This window comes from Anolis sagrei, chromosome 1, assembly GCF_037176765.1.
Source record: "Anolis sagrei isolate rAnoSag1 chromosome 1, rAnoSag1.mat, whole genome shotgun sequence".
NCBI lineage: Eukaryota > Metazoa > Chordata > Lepidosauria > Squamata > Dactyloidae > Anolis > Anolis sagrei.
This window is the reverse complement of record NC_090021.1, coordinates 76,478,882-76,497,910: the sequence shown is the minus strand read 5'-3', so window position 1 is coordinate 76,497,910 and position 19,029 is coordinate 76,478,882. Positions and strand designations below refer to the sequence as shown.

At 36.7% G+C, this 19,029-nt stretch overlaps 1 protein-coding gene across 1 annotated transcript in view; it reads left to right on the top strand.

Annotated features, from left to right (window-relative positions):
• The window catches only part of AIG1 (androgen induced 1), a 113,711-nt gene that overhangs the window by 46,514 nt on the left and 48,168 nt on the right, over positions 1 to 19,029 (top strand). Inside the window, exon 3 of the mRNA XM_060753487.2 lies at positions 5,403 to 5,504. Coding sequence (XP_060609470.2) covers positions 5,403 to 5,504 — 102 coding nt within the window. The remainder of the gene's footprint in view (positions 1 to 5,402; positions 5,505 to 19,029) is intronic.

Below are 19,029 nucleotides of genomic sequence, written 5' to 3'. Positions count from 1 at the left end.
ATCATTGAATCTACTTTATTACAAATGGAAGACTCTTTTGAAAAATCTGAGTCAGTTCTTTTCATTCCGTTTTTTAATAAGTCACTTCTTTAATATATATTGTATTAGGGACTGTATAAAATCATAAAAAGAGATAATGCACAAATACACAGTAAAACAAATATTACAGCTTTGACAGACAGAAAAAGTCTATAAGGATTGAACTATCCATAGAAGGGAGTTCCAAAATCAGTGTGCTGCTGAACTAAAGTTGTTATGTGTATCTACTATCCAGATGGTGGAACTTACAATAGGGCCTCTACTGATCATTTTTAGGCAGGCTTCAACAGATGTCTTCTACCAAATGTAAGTCTTCCCTTGTTTTCCATCACTATTTCTGCTTTCTTTTTTGTACTGCAGAAAATCCACGATGGAAAAAAGATGGAATAACTGCACTCTGCCTTCTAATTGCTAGCATCCAATGAAAAGAAAAATACTTATTTAAAGCATGTTTTTTCCCTATTTTTTGTACTCACTCTGTGACCACTCATCCACACATAGTTTAATCTGGAGTCGCTATCAAGGTCCAATGATTCTGGAATTGGTTTAAGTAGCTGTATTCTTACTCCTGCTTCCTCCAAAAATATTCCAAAAAGCAAATCTTTATATATAAAAGGATACAATTTTACTATGCCATTGTATATAATGGAATTTGAGCATCCCTGGATTTCGATATCCACAAAGGGTCCTGGAAACAAACCCCAGTAGATACCACAGTCTTGCTGCCTGTGATAATGAAAGGAGAGGGCGAAGCACAGGCATTTAACTCAGACCTATCCTACCAAGAGGGAACCAAGTAGCCAGGAGCCTCAAAGATGGGATTATGAACTTCCCTCCCACTTACTCTGTCTATTGACGTTATTCAAGATCAATGAAGAAAGGTTCACTCTGCAGCGAGTGAGAGGGAAACTGTTTTTTTCTTCAGTAGCAAAAGGAGCAAATGTGCCAGCTTCATGACTACTCATTGCTCTGGGGAATTCAGTTATGGCAGCCCTATGACGCAAATAAAAAAGATAATATATTTTAAACTATTTCCAGTTGCATATTATTTGAATGGAGGGGGTAATAATAACAGAGAATACGTAAGCTTGCTTGAAAGCTCTACACTGTGATCCCATGTGTGTAATGAGAAGCATCACAGAGTTCAATGAAGCTTGCTCCCAGTTATGAAGACTGCATGCTTAACTATGTATATTAAATGGACACCTGAATGTAAAACTGAAGCAGAAAAAAAGACACATTGAAGCTGCTTTTTTCACCAATTTATCCAGTCTTCTTTTGTGTGTGGGGGGGGGGGGGGGCATTTTTTCTCATTCTCCTTCTTGAACTGTTCTTGTTTCCTTGTTTTAAATTCTTAAGTAAGATGACAACTTGTCATGTTGTTTTCCAAGGCTTTAAAGTAGAACAGGGAAATGGAAAAATTTCTTCACCATGGAAGAAAACATTGTTTTGTGGGTATTATTCATAGCATTCCCCATGCTGCTATGAAATTTAGCTGGATGTTACAAAGTAGTTGGATGTGTCCAAACATATACTTCCCAAGACTTCTTTATAGATTAGTAGCTTGTGAGTTGGTGTATGACAAGGCAGGCCATGATTGAAGATCTGTTTTCTAACTTCATTCTGATTATTGCAACATATCCATAAGAGATGTAGAAATTCACATTTTAATTTTGCATGACTTTGCAGTCATGTCACAATCTCATGTATTATGCAGATTCAAAATGCTTATTTACATGTATTTCAATGAGCAGTTGGGCATGATTATGTAAGCCTTTTGTCGCAGGAAAGAAGATTTTTCCTGTATGACTACTTTCTTGCTATGTCCTGCAAAATAACACATTAAAACTGTGCGACTGTTAAAAACGGGACAAACAATACTGTTACATGTTTTTGTACTTATTTTTCACAAGAACAAACTTTCACAAGGCCACCTACATTAATATAGTAAAAACAATACATTTCTTGGAACAAATAATAAATCAGACTAAATCTGACATACAAGAAGACCAGCCAATAAATAAATAAATGAATAGAGTAATGCAATAATTAAGAAATGGCTCTTAGTATAGCTCATAAAATCCAGTGTCTGTGTTTCACCTTTTTTCCACATAAAACAATGCCATGAAAGTGCTATAATTTCACATTGATTCTAGTGTTCCCATTTGTGGGAGTGGGCAGGGGAGGCACTGGTTTTCTGAAGAAGGATTTTGTTCTTTCCCTTCTGCTTTGTGTAGTTTCCAATGCCCTTCTCTCCCCTCCCCCTTCCAGCTATTGTTTGTTTGTTTTTGTTGTTTTTGTTTTATATTTGGGTTTTTTTTTGTTTGCTGACACACTAATATTGTACAAAATTTGAAATAGTAAAATCCAGGCAAACTGCTCTGAAATATGAAATGTAAGACCCACATTATTTTTCACTCATCTGAAATCACTTGCACATTTGTTTTAGGTGGAAATGATATATAAAGAGAGAGAGGGGTGGGGGAGCTAGAAAAACAATACCTAGACCTTTTGGAGTGAAAATTTGCTAAAATTATCATTATTCTCTGGTACACAATTTTTGTACTCTAGTCTTACCTGTATTTTAGTTTTTTGTTAAAACAGCTCTTGCCACCTGGAGCACCAGATGGTTGCAGCCAATTTTGCTGAACCACTTCCATCCATTGGCTGACTTTGGTTTGGGAGACAGATGGAACTTCCTATTATTATTTTTTTTCACTTTTACCTCACTGGCAAAGTCTGTAACTTTTTTTTTTTTTTTTGCTTCAGAAGATGCTTCATGTGCTTGCCAGCTCTGTTGGATTTGCTCTCTTATAGTTCAGTTTAACTCAATATTATCCATGACAATCAAGCCTGGATTTTGAAGTGCTTCACTGGAATTGCTTTTCTGATGCATGTGACAAGTTCACCCTGACTTCTTGCAAAACATATTACCTTAAAAAACCTAGTAACTTATTATTATATTTTTGTTCAGAATGTTTCAGCTACACATCAACAGAGAGAAAGGGAGATAAAAGAACAGTATGGGGATATTCTGCCAATTCTAGTACTAGCACAAGGGAGGGAGGGAGGGAGGGAGGGAGGGAGGGAGGGAGGGAGGGAGGGAAAGACAGAAGCTTTGCAAAATATTTTATATTTGCTTCCTAAGTTTTTTTTGTCATGACACAAATATGAATGTACTCATCCTTACTGATGGACATATATATTGGAAACCAGGGCACTATAGACTGAACAGACTTTGAGAAAACTGCTTACTAAAACAGATTATCCAAATGAAAAAAAAATAATATTGCCCCAGACTTAGCATAGAAAATAAAGTTGGGAAATCTGAGATTGTTCATCTTCAGTTGAGTGTCCATTCTAATTCATATTTGCATATTTTATGCTGGAATCCTCGCTGGCTGTAGTTGAAACAGAGAAACATAGAAAGGTGTCTTAAAGTCTTGTCTATTATCTAGCAATTTTTCGCCTGTTGTCATAGGTCTGGATCTCCAGGAACTTAGATGTTGTCTTTCACATAATTTTCTACCTGGTCCTTTTCTAAAGGAAGATGCCAAGGCATGAGCTTGAGACTTTTGGCATGCATGTCAGATATACTATTTCAGCCATAGCTAGGATGCATGAAGCCCAGTGGAATTGCTCTCAGATAAGTATGCATAAGATCTTCTGCAAAGAGGGTACATAGCATCACTTTTAAAGCTTTAAAGAACTCCCATTGAGACACTTGTGACCTAAATTTTATCTTGTTGTATTTAGGATGGTAGAAATGTCACTCATGGTCAAACACTGGTGAGCTTCAGGGTACCCTGGAAATCCCAGACTCTTGTTGATATTGTTGAATCTCCCCTTTACTACTCACATCCAAGCCATTCCTCATATGATTATTACTATCATATTACAGAGTTATTGTACAGATTGTTATTATCATATTACAGAGTCAGATTACCCATGTTCTTCTGAACTCACCCTTTTCTAGGAAAATCAATTGGCAAACATTTAACTTTAGTACAATGGAAGATATTCCCATTGACTTAGGAACAATTTTTGTTGTGTATGTTGTGTCTTTGCAGAGTTAGACTCATTGTGACATTTAGCTCTTTGCATTAGAAACAGACATCTTTCTAATGGGGTGAAATTTATCGTTCATGTATTAGACATTTAAGGCTTCACTATTATAAATGCTATTTATAAACCAATCTCATTGTCAAAACACTGCGTGCAATTTTAACTAGGCAACAAGTTTTGCTATGTTCTGGGCAATGGCAAGATTCCACAGGCTGGTCATTACAAGTGAGCACTTTGCTCCAAGGCTTGAAGCTCAACTATGGCTCTTTGATTGATTTCTCTTGCCCTGACCCTTGATGAGAACATAGAGATACCATTAAATGAATAGGCTGTCACATCAAAAACCCAGTTTCTCTAGGAACGTGCTATGCACACTGTGTTTGCATTGGGTCCAGGAATCATAGAGTATGCTAGGTAAGCAAGATATAGGGGGCACCATTCGGTTAGGCCTTGGACACAGGGATCATGAGTTCTTGAAGACTGTAGTGATTTGTGTTCAGGAGACCATGGTGTTTAAAGAACAGAATCATTAAATTGTCACAAGAGTTGGAAGAGACTACTGGGTCCATTAGTCCAACCCCCTGCAGTGCAGAAATATATAATCAAAGCACTCCTGATAGATGGCCATCCAGCTTAGGTTTAAAAACCTCCAAAGAAAAAGACTCCACCAAGGCTCCACTGTTCCACTGTTTAACAACGGTTAAGAAGCTTTTTCTAATGTTCAGGAGGAATATCTTTTCCTGCAAATTGGATCAATTATTCTGTGCCCTAGTCTCTAGAGCAGTAGAAAACTCTCCTTGATGTGACATTAAAACATGGCTATCACGTTCCCTCTCAGCTTTCTTTTTTTCCAAATTAAACATACCCAGCTCCCAAAACCCACTCCTCAATGGGCTTGGCTTCCAAACTTGTTACCATTTGGGTCGCCCTCCTCTGGACACATACTAACTTGTCAACATCCTTCTTGAATTATAGCGTTCACTACTGTAATGGACAGTATTTCATGTGAAACCTAATGAAAGAAGATGATGATTACTTCTATTGATGTAGCCTAGAATATCATTGACTTTTTTAGCTGCCACATCAAACTGTTGATCCATGTTCAGTTTATGGTCTACTAAAACTCCAGAAAAGGCCACATATACCTGGGACAGATAATTGGTCATCCCAGATCTAATCCTTTTAATGTGCATTTTGAAAAGAATTTTTAGTACATCAGTGCTTATCATAATATCAATCTTAACATAGTAATTTCCTATAAAAATATTTTCTTTTTGTTTCTCTCTCTTCTTCCTCAGTTTGTTGTTACAATGTTTTGGAGCCTCTACATCTATGACAGAGAGCTAGTCTACCCAAAGCTTCTTGATAATTTTATACCACCATGGCTGAATCATGGAATGGTAAGTAGAACAATAAAAAACTTTTCTTGCTTTCATGACCCTATATACACTGCCATTATAGTGTAGATTGAATTGCATTATGTGATCATAATTATGTGCCCCATCAAGGTTGCATAGCATAAATTTCCACATGCAAAGGTTCCTATTGATTCTGTGGAATGGCAGCATTGCAAAACTAAAAGATAGCAAATGTACAACCAAATGCATGTGTACATATGCATGGAAAATGTGTAGCATAGACATATCCAGTTGCAATGGTACTGTTTGCACAACCACTTCAGCAGCCTTGAACTGATTGCAAATGTACTGCATTGGACAAAAAGGTACAGCTGTTTCTATAAAGGAATGCTCTCATGAATCAACAGAATTTTTCAGCCAATGTTTTCACCGTAACAAAAAATGCATTTATGGCTTGGGTTCAAGTTATCTGAAGGACTTTATATCTTTATATTACCCTGCCTGTATTGGTAGGAACACAGGAGAGGGACTGGTCAGTGGTCTTGTGTGAATTCTCTTTCTTCTGTCTTTTTTTAAAAAGACTAAAAGAACACTGTTAATAATGTTAAAATCAGATACACTAAAAACAGTCACTGCTCAAAATACGATCAAAGAGTATAAATACTGCTGTTAGTTTCCTGCAGGGAAAAGACTTGAAAAATTAATTTTGCAGTATTTGAATGCATAACCAAAAGGATGGGTGAATAAACTGCTTAGAACTAAAGGCCTTATTAGGATCACTGAAATGTTTTCACTCCCTCCTTTTTTGAAAAAAAAGTTATTTAAAAATCTTAACATAAAAAGGTAGAACAAAAGCAGAAACATATAGTTAGGACATTTTCATTATCTTGAAATGCAAAATAAATCTCTTTGTTATTATTTGTTCTAGTGTATTAATTCTTTCCAGAGGGAACTGTGGATCAGTGGAATATGGTTTTTCCCATCCTTAGCTAAATTTACATTAGAAGAAATAATACCTGAAAGATGTACATGCAGACACCTTTTTGCTAAAGATTGCAGAGTGCACCCAATGACCTTCTGCAGGTCTATAATACAGGGTGCACCAAAATGATTTATTGGCCCCAATCACATATTTAAATGTTTTAGGTCAACACAGCCAGCTCTCTCCAGTTCCTAAGTTGCATTGCACTGCAAACTTCCATCACTAGAGTTTATGGATAGGCCTCAGTTGTGGATTCCTTAGATCTCCAGTGCTGTGCTTATGTGACAACAAATAAAATGTTTATCCTATACTTCCAGCCCTAAATTTTGCAGACACCTTGCTAAAGACCTTTTTAAAAACAAATTCTTACTCTTTTAGTTGTCAGTGAAAGTAAAAATATTGCAACAACGTTATTTTCACATGCAAAGGACTTGCGTTACTTGCTTGTTTCACATTCCAAGCACCACAGAATCTGAAAAAAAGCCCTTTTGTATAGTTCATTTTACAGCCATGCAATATTGATGGTCCTTCTTAGTGAAGTGGCCAAGAAGAGATGAATTGGCTTTGGAATCAGAGAAAGCAAAATCTTCTGTGGAAACATGGGCTGCTTTTGTAGAACTGGAAACTTGATAATTATAGGAATGGTGTGCCAGGTTGTTATAACACGATACTTTCTTTGTATTTTATATGATTGTTCCCTTTATGTTTTCCTTCCTTTTAAAATATAAAGTGACACAGTAAGTCGGAAAGAATCTAAAGTCTTTGGTTGGAATTAAAACAAATATGAAAAAGGCTCTTAAATGGACATGCAGCTATGTTTGGTACAGAAGAATGCACAAATTGTTTTAGCCTTAAGATCAAGATTATAGGGAATGTGTTGAATCCCTCTTACACAGTGTTATTTTAATTGCTATCAAGTTTTGAATATCTAATCATTCAGGGCAAACCCAAAATCTAAACAGAGTACCAAGACTCCAGTATACCATAATTGAAGAATGGTTTAGATAAAACTGAAGACAGCAGCATCAACATTTTTAATGTTCTTTGGGGTGGAGGCAAGCAATAGTTATTCGGTCTATTTATTTTATGTATTTTCTTTTTAAAAACCTATTGATAAATTGGCAGCAGTGTAATAAGGAAATGGGAATCTGAGAATTTACTATTCAACAGGATATAAGAAATTACTAAGCTGACAGTTCTTTGGGCTGCTTTTCATATATTGCTACTTAAAGTGGGGAAAATGCCAATTCCTCATAGGAGACAACAGTGCAAACATCATCATTGTAGTGACTTTAACTAAGAGAAGGAATAAAACTCAGTATTATTATCCCTGTGGTATAAATGGGGAAAGATGGTTAAAAGCTGAAAGATATTTTTGTGAGGTGTTAAAATGTAGATAGAGTGGTTATTGGCAGTCATGTAGTAGTGTTCAGTGCTATTAATTTCCACATTGCAAGTAAAGATACAGGGAATATATTAAGTTAAATAATTTAGAATAGGTCTATCATGTAACTCAACCACACCTACATTTTTGAGGAGGTGTTCACTAAGAGATAGTGACATTAGAATATAACGCACCAATAACTAGTATCTTCTGTTTCTGGAGACATTAGTTACCAGGAAATGATATACAGTATAATCCCCTTATCTGCAGACTAGATAGACAGGGTTTCACTTGCTCATGCACCAAAAACCTTCCCTCCAGGAAGAATTTGTGACTTCCTTGGAGTCCTCCAGTGCTATTCTTTGGTAAGCTTCCAGCTCAAGTATAGTCGAAATATAGGGTTCGCTATTATCCATGGATTCAGATATCCATGGAGAGTCTTCAAATGTATCTCCAGTGGATATAAGGGTCTTCCTGTATGATTTGGGGGAGGGGGGCAAACACTGGCTGAATAATAGCCGAGTTCTAAAACAAGAAAGTGAGCAAAACATGATTTCTGAGAAAATATATTTGATGTATAGGTTTGAGGCTATACCTATTGTGAGTTTTGCTCTTCCTTAAGGACCGGTTTTTATAAGCCAACCCATCCAGCAACTGTAACTCTAGACTTCATAGGTTGATTTAAGTAGCCGAGGGCCGTGTTTCTTCCTGGTTCCACCACCACCTTCATTCGGTGAGAACCTTCTTAGTAGCTGCTCCCAGGCTGAATAACTTCCTCCCATGGAAAGCTAGACTGCATCCTTGTCTTTTATCCACCCACTAGCAAGCAAAGATCTTTTTATTCTGGTAGGCTTAACTGGCTGCCAAGCTTTTCATGAGGACTGCTGGACATATTCTATGCAAATCATATTTAATTTGATCATTTTAAAATAATATGTGTAATTGTTATGGTATTACACATAGTATAGCTTCATTATCCTAGTAACTTTTGATGTACCTTCAAAGCCTGGCAGTGCCAAACCAAAGGGTTTCCTTTTTTATAATTGTATTTGTATTTGTAGCAACTAACATTATGTTATTGTTGAATGTTCAGAACAGTATACACAAGATTTTTTTTGTAAGTTTTCTCCTTTGCACTCACTGAATCCTGCTTATTAAGCTAAAATCTTAATTCACATATATGGCAAATATGACTTAATCAGACCACATTTTTTAGCATTCCATGTCATCTCATTTATTTGTTTAATACGCTACTATAGCAACCAAATTCCACCACTTTGAGAATTTTGTTGGTGGTAGTTTTAAGTATCTTTTTCCTTCAGAAACCTATGATCTATCAGATTTCAACTTGGCAGACAACATTTCCTTCAATTGGAGACATATGAAAAAAAGAGTGTCCAGCAACAATCTCCACGCTGCCCCACTGGAACCTTTATGATCTTAATGGAGTACAATTATTTCACAAAAGCACAAAACTATCATGGTTTTGCTGCACTGTGATGCATTCAGCAATTGCCCTTATGACTTTTTTCTTGTTCTTCCTATATTTAGAAAGAAAATTTTGCAGAAAGCATTGTATTTAAATACTGAAAATATTTACAGCAATCCCAGGGCTATGCTGCTAATTTATAGTTACATAAAATCCAAGGGACCAAAACAAACAAAATGCAAGGTTAGCTGTGCAGACACAAAACAAAATGTAAAGTAGAGACTCTTATTAGGTCAGTGAGAGGCACAACATCCATCACGCTAGTTTTCAAATCCCACTGGCATCTTTGTCACAGAAAAGGAAAAGAAATTGTGCAGGGTGTTGTTTTTTTTAACTAAATAAATACGTATATAAATGTTACTGCTTTTCTTTTAGTACTTTTGTTCCCACTCATTTAATGGTCATAGGAATTACAGACTGATGTTTATGTCTGCATGGACTCTCCTTTTAAAATATTCAACCAAGCAAGATGCACCATCATTTTTCTAGTCCTGCATGATTTCTTTATCATCTCTGTCTGACAAGAAGGGAGTGGATCTTTGAAAGCTAGAGCATTTGAATCTCTGCTTGACCATGAAAGCAGCTGGCTGACACTGGACACATCTCATATTCTCAACCCCCCTCCCTTTAAACTTACCATAAATTGAAAATAATTTGAAGGCCCACAACAACAACCATTCTGGTTGGCCCTTACCAACCAATCACCAAAAAGTCTACTTAAGCATTTGAAGTTTGAGTAAAAGTGAACTTTTTTCAGATATCCAGAGAACAAAATTAGTGTCTCTAGCTCGCTGGGAAGTTCCATGTATATAGTAAGTTACCACCTGGCAAACTGTTGCCTAGTCACAAGCAGTTGTTGTATGTATTAATGGGGCCAGGATATAAAGAGTTCAAAGGAGTTGCATAACCTTGTGGGTGCTTCTGACTTTTCGTAAACTTTTACTTCCATTCTCCCATGCCCTTTCTTCCCACAGAGCCTTCTTTAAACTATGCTCTTCATTGACTGTGATCTTTGTCCCTTCCTTTTTCTTGAATCTGCTTTGTTCTGTTTAGAGGTTTACAGAGTCAATGGTGCTGGGTGGACATGTTTGTTTTGTTTGCAGTCGGAGAAACATGGGAAGTCATTTCCATGGCTTGGAAGGGTCAGTCTCCCTGAATTTAAGAGCACCTGTCCCAAGAGGTTGCTTGCAGAAAAAATATCACAATATATAGCCACTGCAGCTACTAACAAGACAGTGAATTTTCTGCAGCAAAAAGTCAAAAGTCTGCCAGGAGGTATGAACTGCAAAAAAAAAAAAGAAAGAAAGAAAAAAAAAGAAAAGAAAAAAAGAGCTGTTCTGCATAAGTGAGGCACATTGACCAGATGTTGGTCTGCCTCAACTCAGTAGGGGCAAGAATTCATGCTGCTTAAATGAAGATAATAAAGAGGCCCGCCATATCTAAAGCCATCAACATTTTGCAGCTGAAATGTGTTTATTAATGGACTCTTGTATTTTTTTTTAAGTTTTTGTCTTGGAAATGTGTGAGTTCCAGGAACAAAGGTTTTCAGAATATGTTCAAGTGTTAAATTAATAGAAGGGATGTTTTTAAAGGAACTCTTCTGTTGCTAGATGAATATATTCTGTATATGAATCTAGGAGTCTCAGTGAGCCTTGATTCTGTGCATGCTTTCATGTGTAAAAGTAAGAAATGTATAATGTGCTATGATTTTTCCTGAAAGAAAGAATAAAAAAAGGATACTGTCTGGGGTGAACCATCTTTTAGCTCTATCCAGTGAAACGCCAAAGTAGCTCTCAAGTTCTTAGGACTCTGATTAACAGTAAGAACAAAGTATCTCGTCTAGCCAGTGATATTTTTAAAATGAATTAGTCAAATAAACTAGACAGGGATGGGAGTTCTTTGGATGGTTCGCAAAGTTTTGATGCTAATCGTCTTTATTATAGATTTGGAATACTGCATTGTAATGGTATCTATTTTTCATGTGAAAGTAACAAATAAAAAGGGATGCGAAGTCTTCCCTTACCTTACACAGGAAAATCTTTAATTGCATCCCTACTTATGCTGCCCCAGGAAATAATTTCATGTATTCATTGGGATTTTGGCAATTTCATATGCTCTTGATCTCTGTAGATTTGCTGTTCATCCAAAACTTCTCAGTTTTATCCAAACACATTTTTGTGGCTTCTGACTATTGTGAAGTATTTATGAGAGAGGTAAAATATGTATATCTTTGATACATTTCAGGGGTGAGGTAACAGAATGTAGGATTTTTTATTTTAGTTAGTTTGCATTTCTTGGCAGGGCTAAAAAAAACCCTTCCTAAATGATCATATTGTAGTGTTTCAAAAGTATTATTCAAAAATACTGATCAGGTAAACAATATTTTTAGCTAGAAAGTGGAGGAAAGCAATCAGGATGCAAAAAGTTGTTAGCCACTTTGAGCCCCAACATGGAAAAAAGAATGTTACATATAAATATAACAATTCACATTTGGGGGTGGGTGTTAAGTGATTTCCCTGTAAATGAACCTCTTCCGAAGAGAGTCTTTCAGTTTTTGTAAAGAGTAGCATGTAGTGTAGACAGACATTCTGCTTTTTACAGAAAACTTTTGTGTCTGAAGGCGTTTGTTATATGCTGGAGAGCTGTCCAGTCTAAAGTTAAAGAAACATGAGAAGGGAGATCAGAGACCCAAAAGGTATTCTTTGTTGTCTCTGTATGTCACACATAAGGCTTCTGCATCTGGACAAAACGTCTGCTGGAAAACTCCAGAATTGATTGGTTTCAAGACAAGACGACCTGCTGTCCTATACCCTCTGTGTTTGTGGCTAGAATATGGCTTCCTTTTTAACCACACAGTGGACACATAGTTTAGGGTTGTTTCTCTTCAGTTTTCTGATGGTGATTGAGATATTTTTCCACCTTTGTTTATATATTCCCAATTATCTTTTATTTTAATCATTCCACTCTCTCTCATTGTTTACATTTTAATCTCCTCGCTCAACCTTCCATGTATGTTCCCTAATTAGTTATATCTTCACTTTATTGTCATCTTTCTCTATAACCCAACCTTATTTGGGTGCAAAAAGTTTTGGACCTATGCTCTAATGTGAAAATAATGGGCTCTACATCTTAGGAAATATCTAAGGCATATTTGCAACTTGTTTTTTCATCAAAAGGAGGAACATTACTGCATCTAATTTCGAAGACACAATGGAGGGCCACAAGGGGAGGGATGCCCAAAACGGTCCCCAATCCTGCCTTCACTGAAGCACTGTAAAAAGAAAAAGGGATGGGCAAAATACAAATTGAGCAGCAGACACTCACAGCCTCCATCCATTGAACCAGTTCTCCCTCCTTTAAAATTTCCTTGAGTAAGTCAGAAAAGAAGAGATGAGATGGAGTAGGGCAATGGTTCCTTTTGAAAATGAATCTATTCCCACTCAGAGAAGTAACTACTGGTCTGTGAAGTATTAGAGGAGAATGAGAAAAAAGGACTCTAGCAGCCCCTTTGTGACTGTTTTATATTTTAGCACAAGCATTTGTGGGTATGAGTCAATTTCTCAGATGCAGTGACTGAGAAACTGCATTGATATACAGAAAAACTCATTTAAAAGAAGTTGTAAATATTCCCCTCCCTTTTTCTTTTCCATTCATCCACTCAAATGTGACTTATAGTTTTTCTTCTTCAGCATCTTTTCTTTTCACCAGAATCATGAGTGCACTGGAGATTTTTAAGAGTTGTGAGGATTCTATCTAAGGCTCATATTGTAGAGCCAGGCATGTAGCTGGGGGGGGGGGGGGGGGCTTGAGAGGCTTCAGCTCCCCCCCCCCCAAATTCTCATGGTGGTTCGCGAAAAGGCCTTACTGGTGCATTATTTAAACTGTTATGTTTATTCATATCATGATCTGATCACCATACTCAATGTATCCCATATGCATGGGGGTGTTGGGGTAATGATACAAAAGGTTTGCTAGGGTAGACTCTCTTTCACTCAGACTCAGCCCCCCCCCCCCGAAACTCAGCCCCCCCCCCCCCCCGAATCGAAATCCTGGCTACGGGCCTGTGTAGAGCCCCCATGAGACCAGGCTGGCCAGATTTAAACCATATTCTAGACAGTCTACCTGGTACCTCTGAGAATCATTAGCTGACCCAGATTCTAAGATTTCATTTTTGAAAAGTAAGTCGAGTCCATTTGGAAGCAGGTACAGACTGCACGGACGCTTCCTCTTGTTACTCCAGTATCCTGGACAAAAGTTATGATTTGAACATTGCTAGAGTGGAAAACCTTGGCCTCTGCAGTTATGCTGGAAGAAAATTGCAAAAATTGCATGTTGCTTCCTTTGATAAAACTAAATTTGGAATTATTTATTGATAAGATGATGATACTATAAGCACATTCCTAAAGATTACTCATATTTAATATAGTTTAGTGTCATGCACTGTCCTGGAGACTGCCCTTGGGAGCGTCATCTTTAGCCATATTCCTAATTGGAGCTGATTTTAGGAAGCACACCATTTCCTTGTTTCAATAGCTCTACTGGCTATTGTTTTAAGGCATGATTCCGAATGCTGGTTATGACCTATAAAGCTCTATAGATCTAGGGTATCTAAATGATGCTATCTTTCCTCGTGAGCCTACCCAAATTCTGAGATCTTTAGAAGAAGGGCTTGTATTGATGCTACCTCCCTCCCAAGTATGTTTGAAGGGAACATAAGAAAAGGCCTTTGGGATAGCAGCTCTTAGGCTCTGGATCACACATCCTAGGGAGACTCTATGGCACCCTCCTTGCTGTCCTTTCATCGTTTTTGTTCCAACATGCCTTTAGAAACTGTTTTACAAAGCAAATATTTTCTTTAGTCTGCTGCAAATAAATATCCCTTTGCTTTTAAAGCTGGGATGTTTAAATGGTTTTATTTCTATAGACAATTTAATACCATTGTAAACATTATTTTTGAATGTTGTTGCCCAAATTTGGTTTTCCATGCTCCTCTTTTTATCTTGTAAGTCTCATTCCCAGTTTTTGGTAGAATGAGAAAGTATAAAATAATGCAAGACAATGTTCTCCATGTAGCTATGTCATGTGAACATTGCATATGAAACTTAGCAGTGGAAGACAGAATGAGGATAAAGAAATTTCTTTCCCAATTAATACACAAGATACCTGAAGCCTGGAGATATTTTGGGAGAAACACTACGGAGGCTGTATTTCTATCAAGATCTGCAAAGCATGTTCTGATGTTCAGCCCCAAGCTGACACTACAACTTTATTGTAAAGAGAAATCAAGTTACATTCTACTGCAATGTAGCAAAGACTATATTATATTGTATTTATTCTATATTTGCAAATGTTAAGCCAGACTCACACACCCCTCTCTTTCCAACGACTGTTTCTTTAACTATGGTTTAGTGTTCTGATGTGCATTGTAGTTGACTGTAGTCCACTCTTCACTACGATTTAAAATCAGGGTTAAAGCTTTAAAAGTTGTACAAAAAATACTGAAAGGGAAATAAAAAAATCATCATTTTGATGTATATAAACCATCATTACTAGACAAGTTTCTGTCAATCATTTCTATCTGATTACCACAATACCCATTAATTGCTTTCCAGTATTCTTCTTTGCAGGAAAAAGATTGAAATGATATGGGCCAGAAACACATTGGTCTTTAGATATAAAACTTTGCAACTGCTTTAGAAAATGTAGCCTTACAGATCCAACACCAGTATTTACTATTCATTTCCCTAATACTATGCTGCGGCTTACTTGGCAATGTTACAAACATTCACAGCTGCACAAATGATGTTGCTGAGATCACAACAGTAGCCATGGATACCTGCATATTTTCATTGCTTTATTAATGTGCGATTCATTTTTCTGGAAATAACATTAAGTATATAAGAAAACACAGTGGAACTCCAATAGCAAGTGTCATGGGTTGGATAGCAATTTACTTATAATTTCCTTTTAAGTAGTCCATGAATTCATTTGATTTGAATGTGGTGTAGTTGTTTGGATATTGAACTTAAACTCTGAGAGACCAGAGTTCAAATCCCTGGTCATCTATAGAAACTCACTGGGTAAGTTTAGATAAATCATACTCTATGAGGAAGATAGTGGCAAACCTCTAAATAAACGGTGCTAAGAAAACCCTAGGAAAACCCTATTTCATAGTAATCCCAAAGGCACATAACAAGTCCACAACTATATCACCTGTATGTAGGGAAAGTAGTGTACCCAGTAAAATGGAGGCAGGAGAGGACCTTGAAAGTTGCAAATTGTTCTTTTTGATAAATGTTACCAATACAAAAATAGATTGTTTAATTTTTTGGCACTAAAGCAACTTATGATTGACATGTTTGGCTTCCTGTGTCCTTGAATGTCCACTTTTTGACTAGATTGCTGTTTCCCTGTGTTTCCATCGTATGCCCTTTTCTTGTTGCTCTTTTGAAAAGGTGCTCTGGCAGGGAAAACAATCTTCAAATGAATCGAGAAGATAATTTAGGCTCACCTTTTCAACTCCTTGAACCAAGCTGCAGGAAAAGTAGCTGTGAACTATAATGGAAGGAAATCACAATCTATCCATTCCTAATCACTCATTCATAATTTTGCTTAGTTGGAGCCATGGTGGTGTAATGAGTCAAACCGTTGTGCCAGCTGAACTATTGATCTGAAGGTTGGTGGTTGGAATCCATGAAATGGGGCAAGCTCCTGTCAGTCAGCTCCAGCTTCCCATGCAGGGACATGAGAGAAGCCTCCTACAGGATGGTAACACATCCAGGCGTCTCCTGGATCTCTCTTCAGATGGCCAATTCTCTCACACGAGGAAGTGATTTGCTATTTCTCAGGTCGCTTCTGACACAGTAAAAAAAACTTTGCTTAATTCACTATATCTATATCACTTTTTTCTGCATAAGTAGAATATATATGGGACAAATAAGACATAGTATTTTCAATTATTCTGAAGGATGCCATCCAAAATCAGAGAAATGAAGTGCTAAAAAGCAGTGCAATTTGTTTATACTCAAAATGGTCCATGCATTAATCGGCAGGCAAGAGTGGATATGCAGCTAGCGCTAGATTCAGTGCTTATACAAAATTCATAATTTGACTTGTTGCCTCATTTCACTCCTACTAATTGGCATCTTCAAGTTATACAGCTGCTTCCTTTGAAAACAAAACCTGAATAATATTTTCAGACCCAGACAACTAAAGAGATTATTGTGTCTAACTCCTTTAAGTGTATTACTTACACTAGTTATAATGTGCTGAATTCATCTCATAAAATCTTCTTGATTGTAGTTCTTTCCTCAGATAATGCTGTGTGTGTGTGTGTGTGTGTGTGTGTGAAATCATGATTTCATTTGTTTCATAAGAGTCTCCTAAAGAATCTCAAGTTACCGTCCTTTATAAACTTTCCTGGTCATAAACTCTATGGAATACCATCAATTATATTTGAGAAGGAATTTTACTGCCACTTATTTGTCAACACAACTTACGAGAGGTATTTTTTAAGTAAGATCCGTTTGAACATAAGTACACAACGAAAGTTTATTTCAAAAAAGTAAATTTATTTTCAGAAAGTACATACTTCACTCTATTTTTTGACATAGTTGCCAAGTTTGTTCAAACACTTATCATACCTCTGAACCAATTTTAAAATACCCTCTTCACGAATCCTCGCTTCAACTGAAGCCACCAAATCGTCTGTAATCAAAGAAGGGCGACCGGAGCAGTCCTCATCATGGACGTTGTCACGGCCATATTTGAATTGTCGTACCCACTTACGCACTTTGCTTTCACTCATAACAGTATCACCGTACACTTCACAAATCTGTCGATGAATTTCTGCAGCAGGCAGTTTCCTTGCTGACAAAAACCGTATCACTGAGCAAACTTCACATGCGGCGGGTGAGTTGATAGTCTTAAACCTTTTAAAAGCACAGAACAGAACCGTACAGGTTAGCTACAGAGCGGAAACTGAGCACAGTTGTTCCCGAGGCATGCCGGTACACGACGCACGTGCTCGTTGCAGTATGCGCGTGAACTACTAGTGTCTACGGTGGTGGCTCCCCGGCTCTAGAACTCCCTTCCACTAGAGATCCGATCTGCCCCCTCCCTCCTGACTTTCAGGAAATTACTAAAGACCTGGCTCTGGAATGTGGCTTTTGAGGACTGAATCTTTAATGAACTGTGACTACGACTACGACTGCGATTGTATTGACGTTTTGGCCTGGGTAATTGTAATGATGATGTTTTATTGTATTTTATTGTGTGGTTTTAATCCTTAATGATGTTGCACTCGGTTGTATTTGTATATTTTGTAATTGCATATATGCTGTAAACCGACCTGAGTCCCTCGGTTGAGGTGAGAAGGCCGGTATAGAAATCTTCCAAATAAATAAATAAATAAAATACAACAAAACGGACCTTACTTTAAAAATACCCCTCGTACTTTTTCTTTTTTATTGTCCTCTTACAAATTTTAGGCTTTATTATTACACAGTTATTACTATACATTATACAATTCAATGTTAATGCAGCAAACCATATTTTTAAACATGGGAAATGAAGAGTGGAAACCTTAATTTAATTGATATGTGATTATAGTGAGTAAACAGGACTGTGGTCTAAATATAACTAAAATGTGTTGTTAATATAATTGTGATAAAATCTAGCAGAAATCCCTGTGCTAAGACCTCTGCTTAAGGCCTTCGGAAGACATTAATTGTGTTTGGTTTTCCAATCCAGAAGTGTTGTATTTTTAAAATTTTAATATGCAGTAGCTCCTAGAAAAGATCAAAGTGGAGAAGGAATGGAAAAATCAGCTTTTAAAATTTCCTTTCAGTAGGTCTTAGTTTTGTCTTAAGTTTTTTCCAGATGTAACAGTACAGAAACTCCTTAAGAAAATTGAATGTTCTCTGTCTAAGAAAGGAATACTTAGCTTTGCATAAGGCATATGGATCTCAAGAGAATTTACTTTTCTGCTATTAATGGGAACTGAAGAACACGTTGACAAGAGTTTTCAGAATCACAAATAGAAGAGTGAACCATGAGAAACTATCAAGAAATATTTCAGAGATGAGATTCTATAGAGATTATCGAGAAACTAAATGGACATATCAAGCAGCACAGATTATTATAAAGAAAACATTCCAGGACGTATATTAGCAAAAGGAAGAAACTATTCTTTCTTGACAGAGAAGCTTCAGAAGAAAAACATTATATACAGGTGGGAGAACTGGAAGGACTATCTTTTTATTTCAATAGCAGAGGACTCTGGATTACATCATGCAACAAGCAAAAGAATTCTACGAAAATCTCAAACACAATCCAGAAGAAGAGCAGCTGGAAAGAATTGGATAAATTGACCTATTGTCTTCAAGATAATCCAACACAATGCTTTATAAAAAAAAAACCTGGAATAATGTAGGATATTTAAATATTTGCCTGTAACATTGTTCCGTGACAAAAAAAATATTGTTAGAAATGAGAACAATGTTAAGACAAATATATTTTATTATAAGTAATTTCTTTCCCTCTTCTTTTTTTTATGATACACTGTTGGTTAGGAGCATTGAACATGTTGTATGATATTATCTAGGGGTAGGGTTGGGGAATTTTTTCCAATATATGATATATAGTTTTCTTATTACTAGAAGGTCTAGAATCACCAATGTTAGAAAACTACACCCTGTGGAAGAGGCAGTAT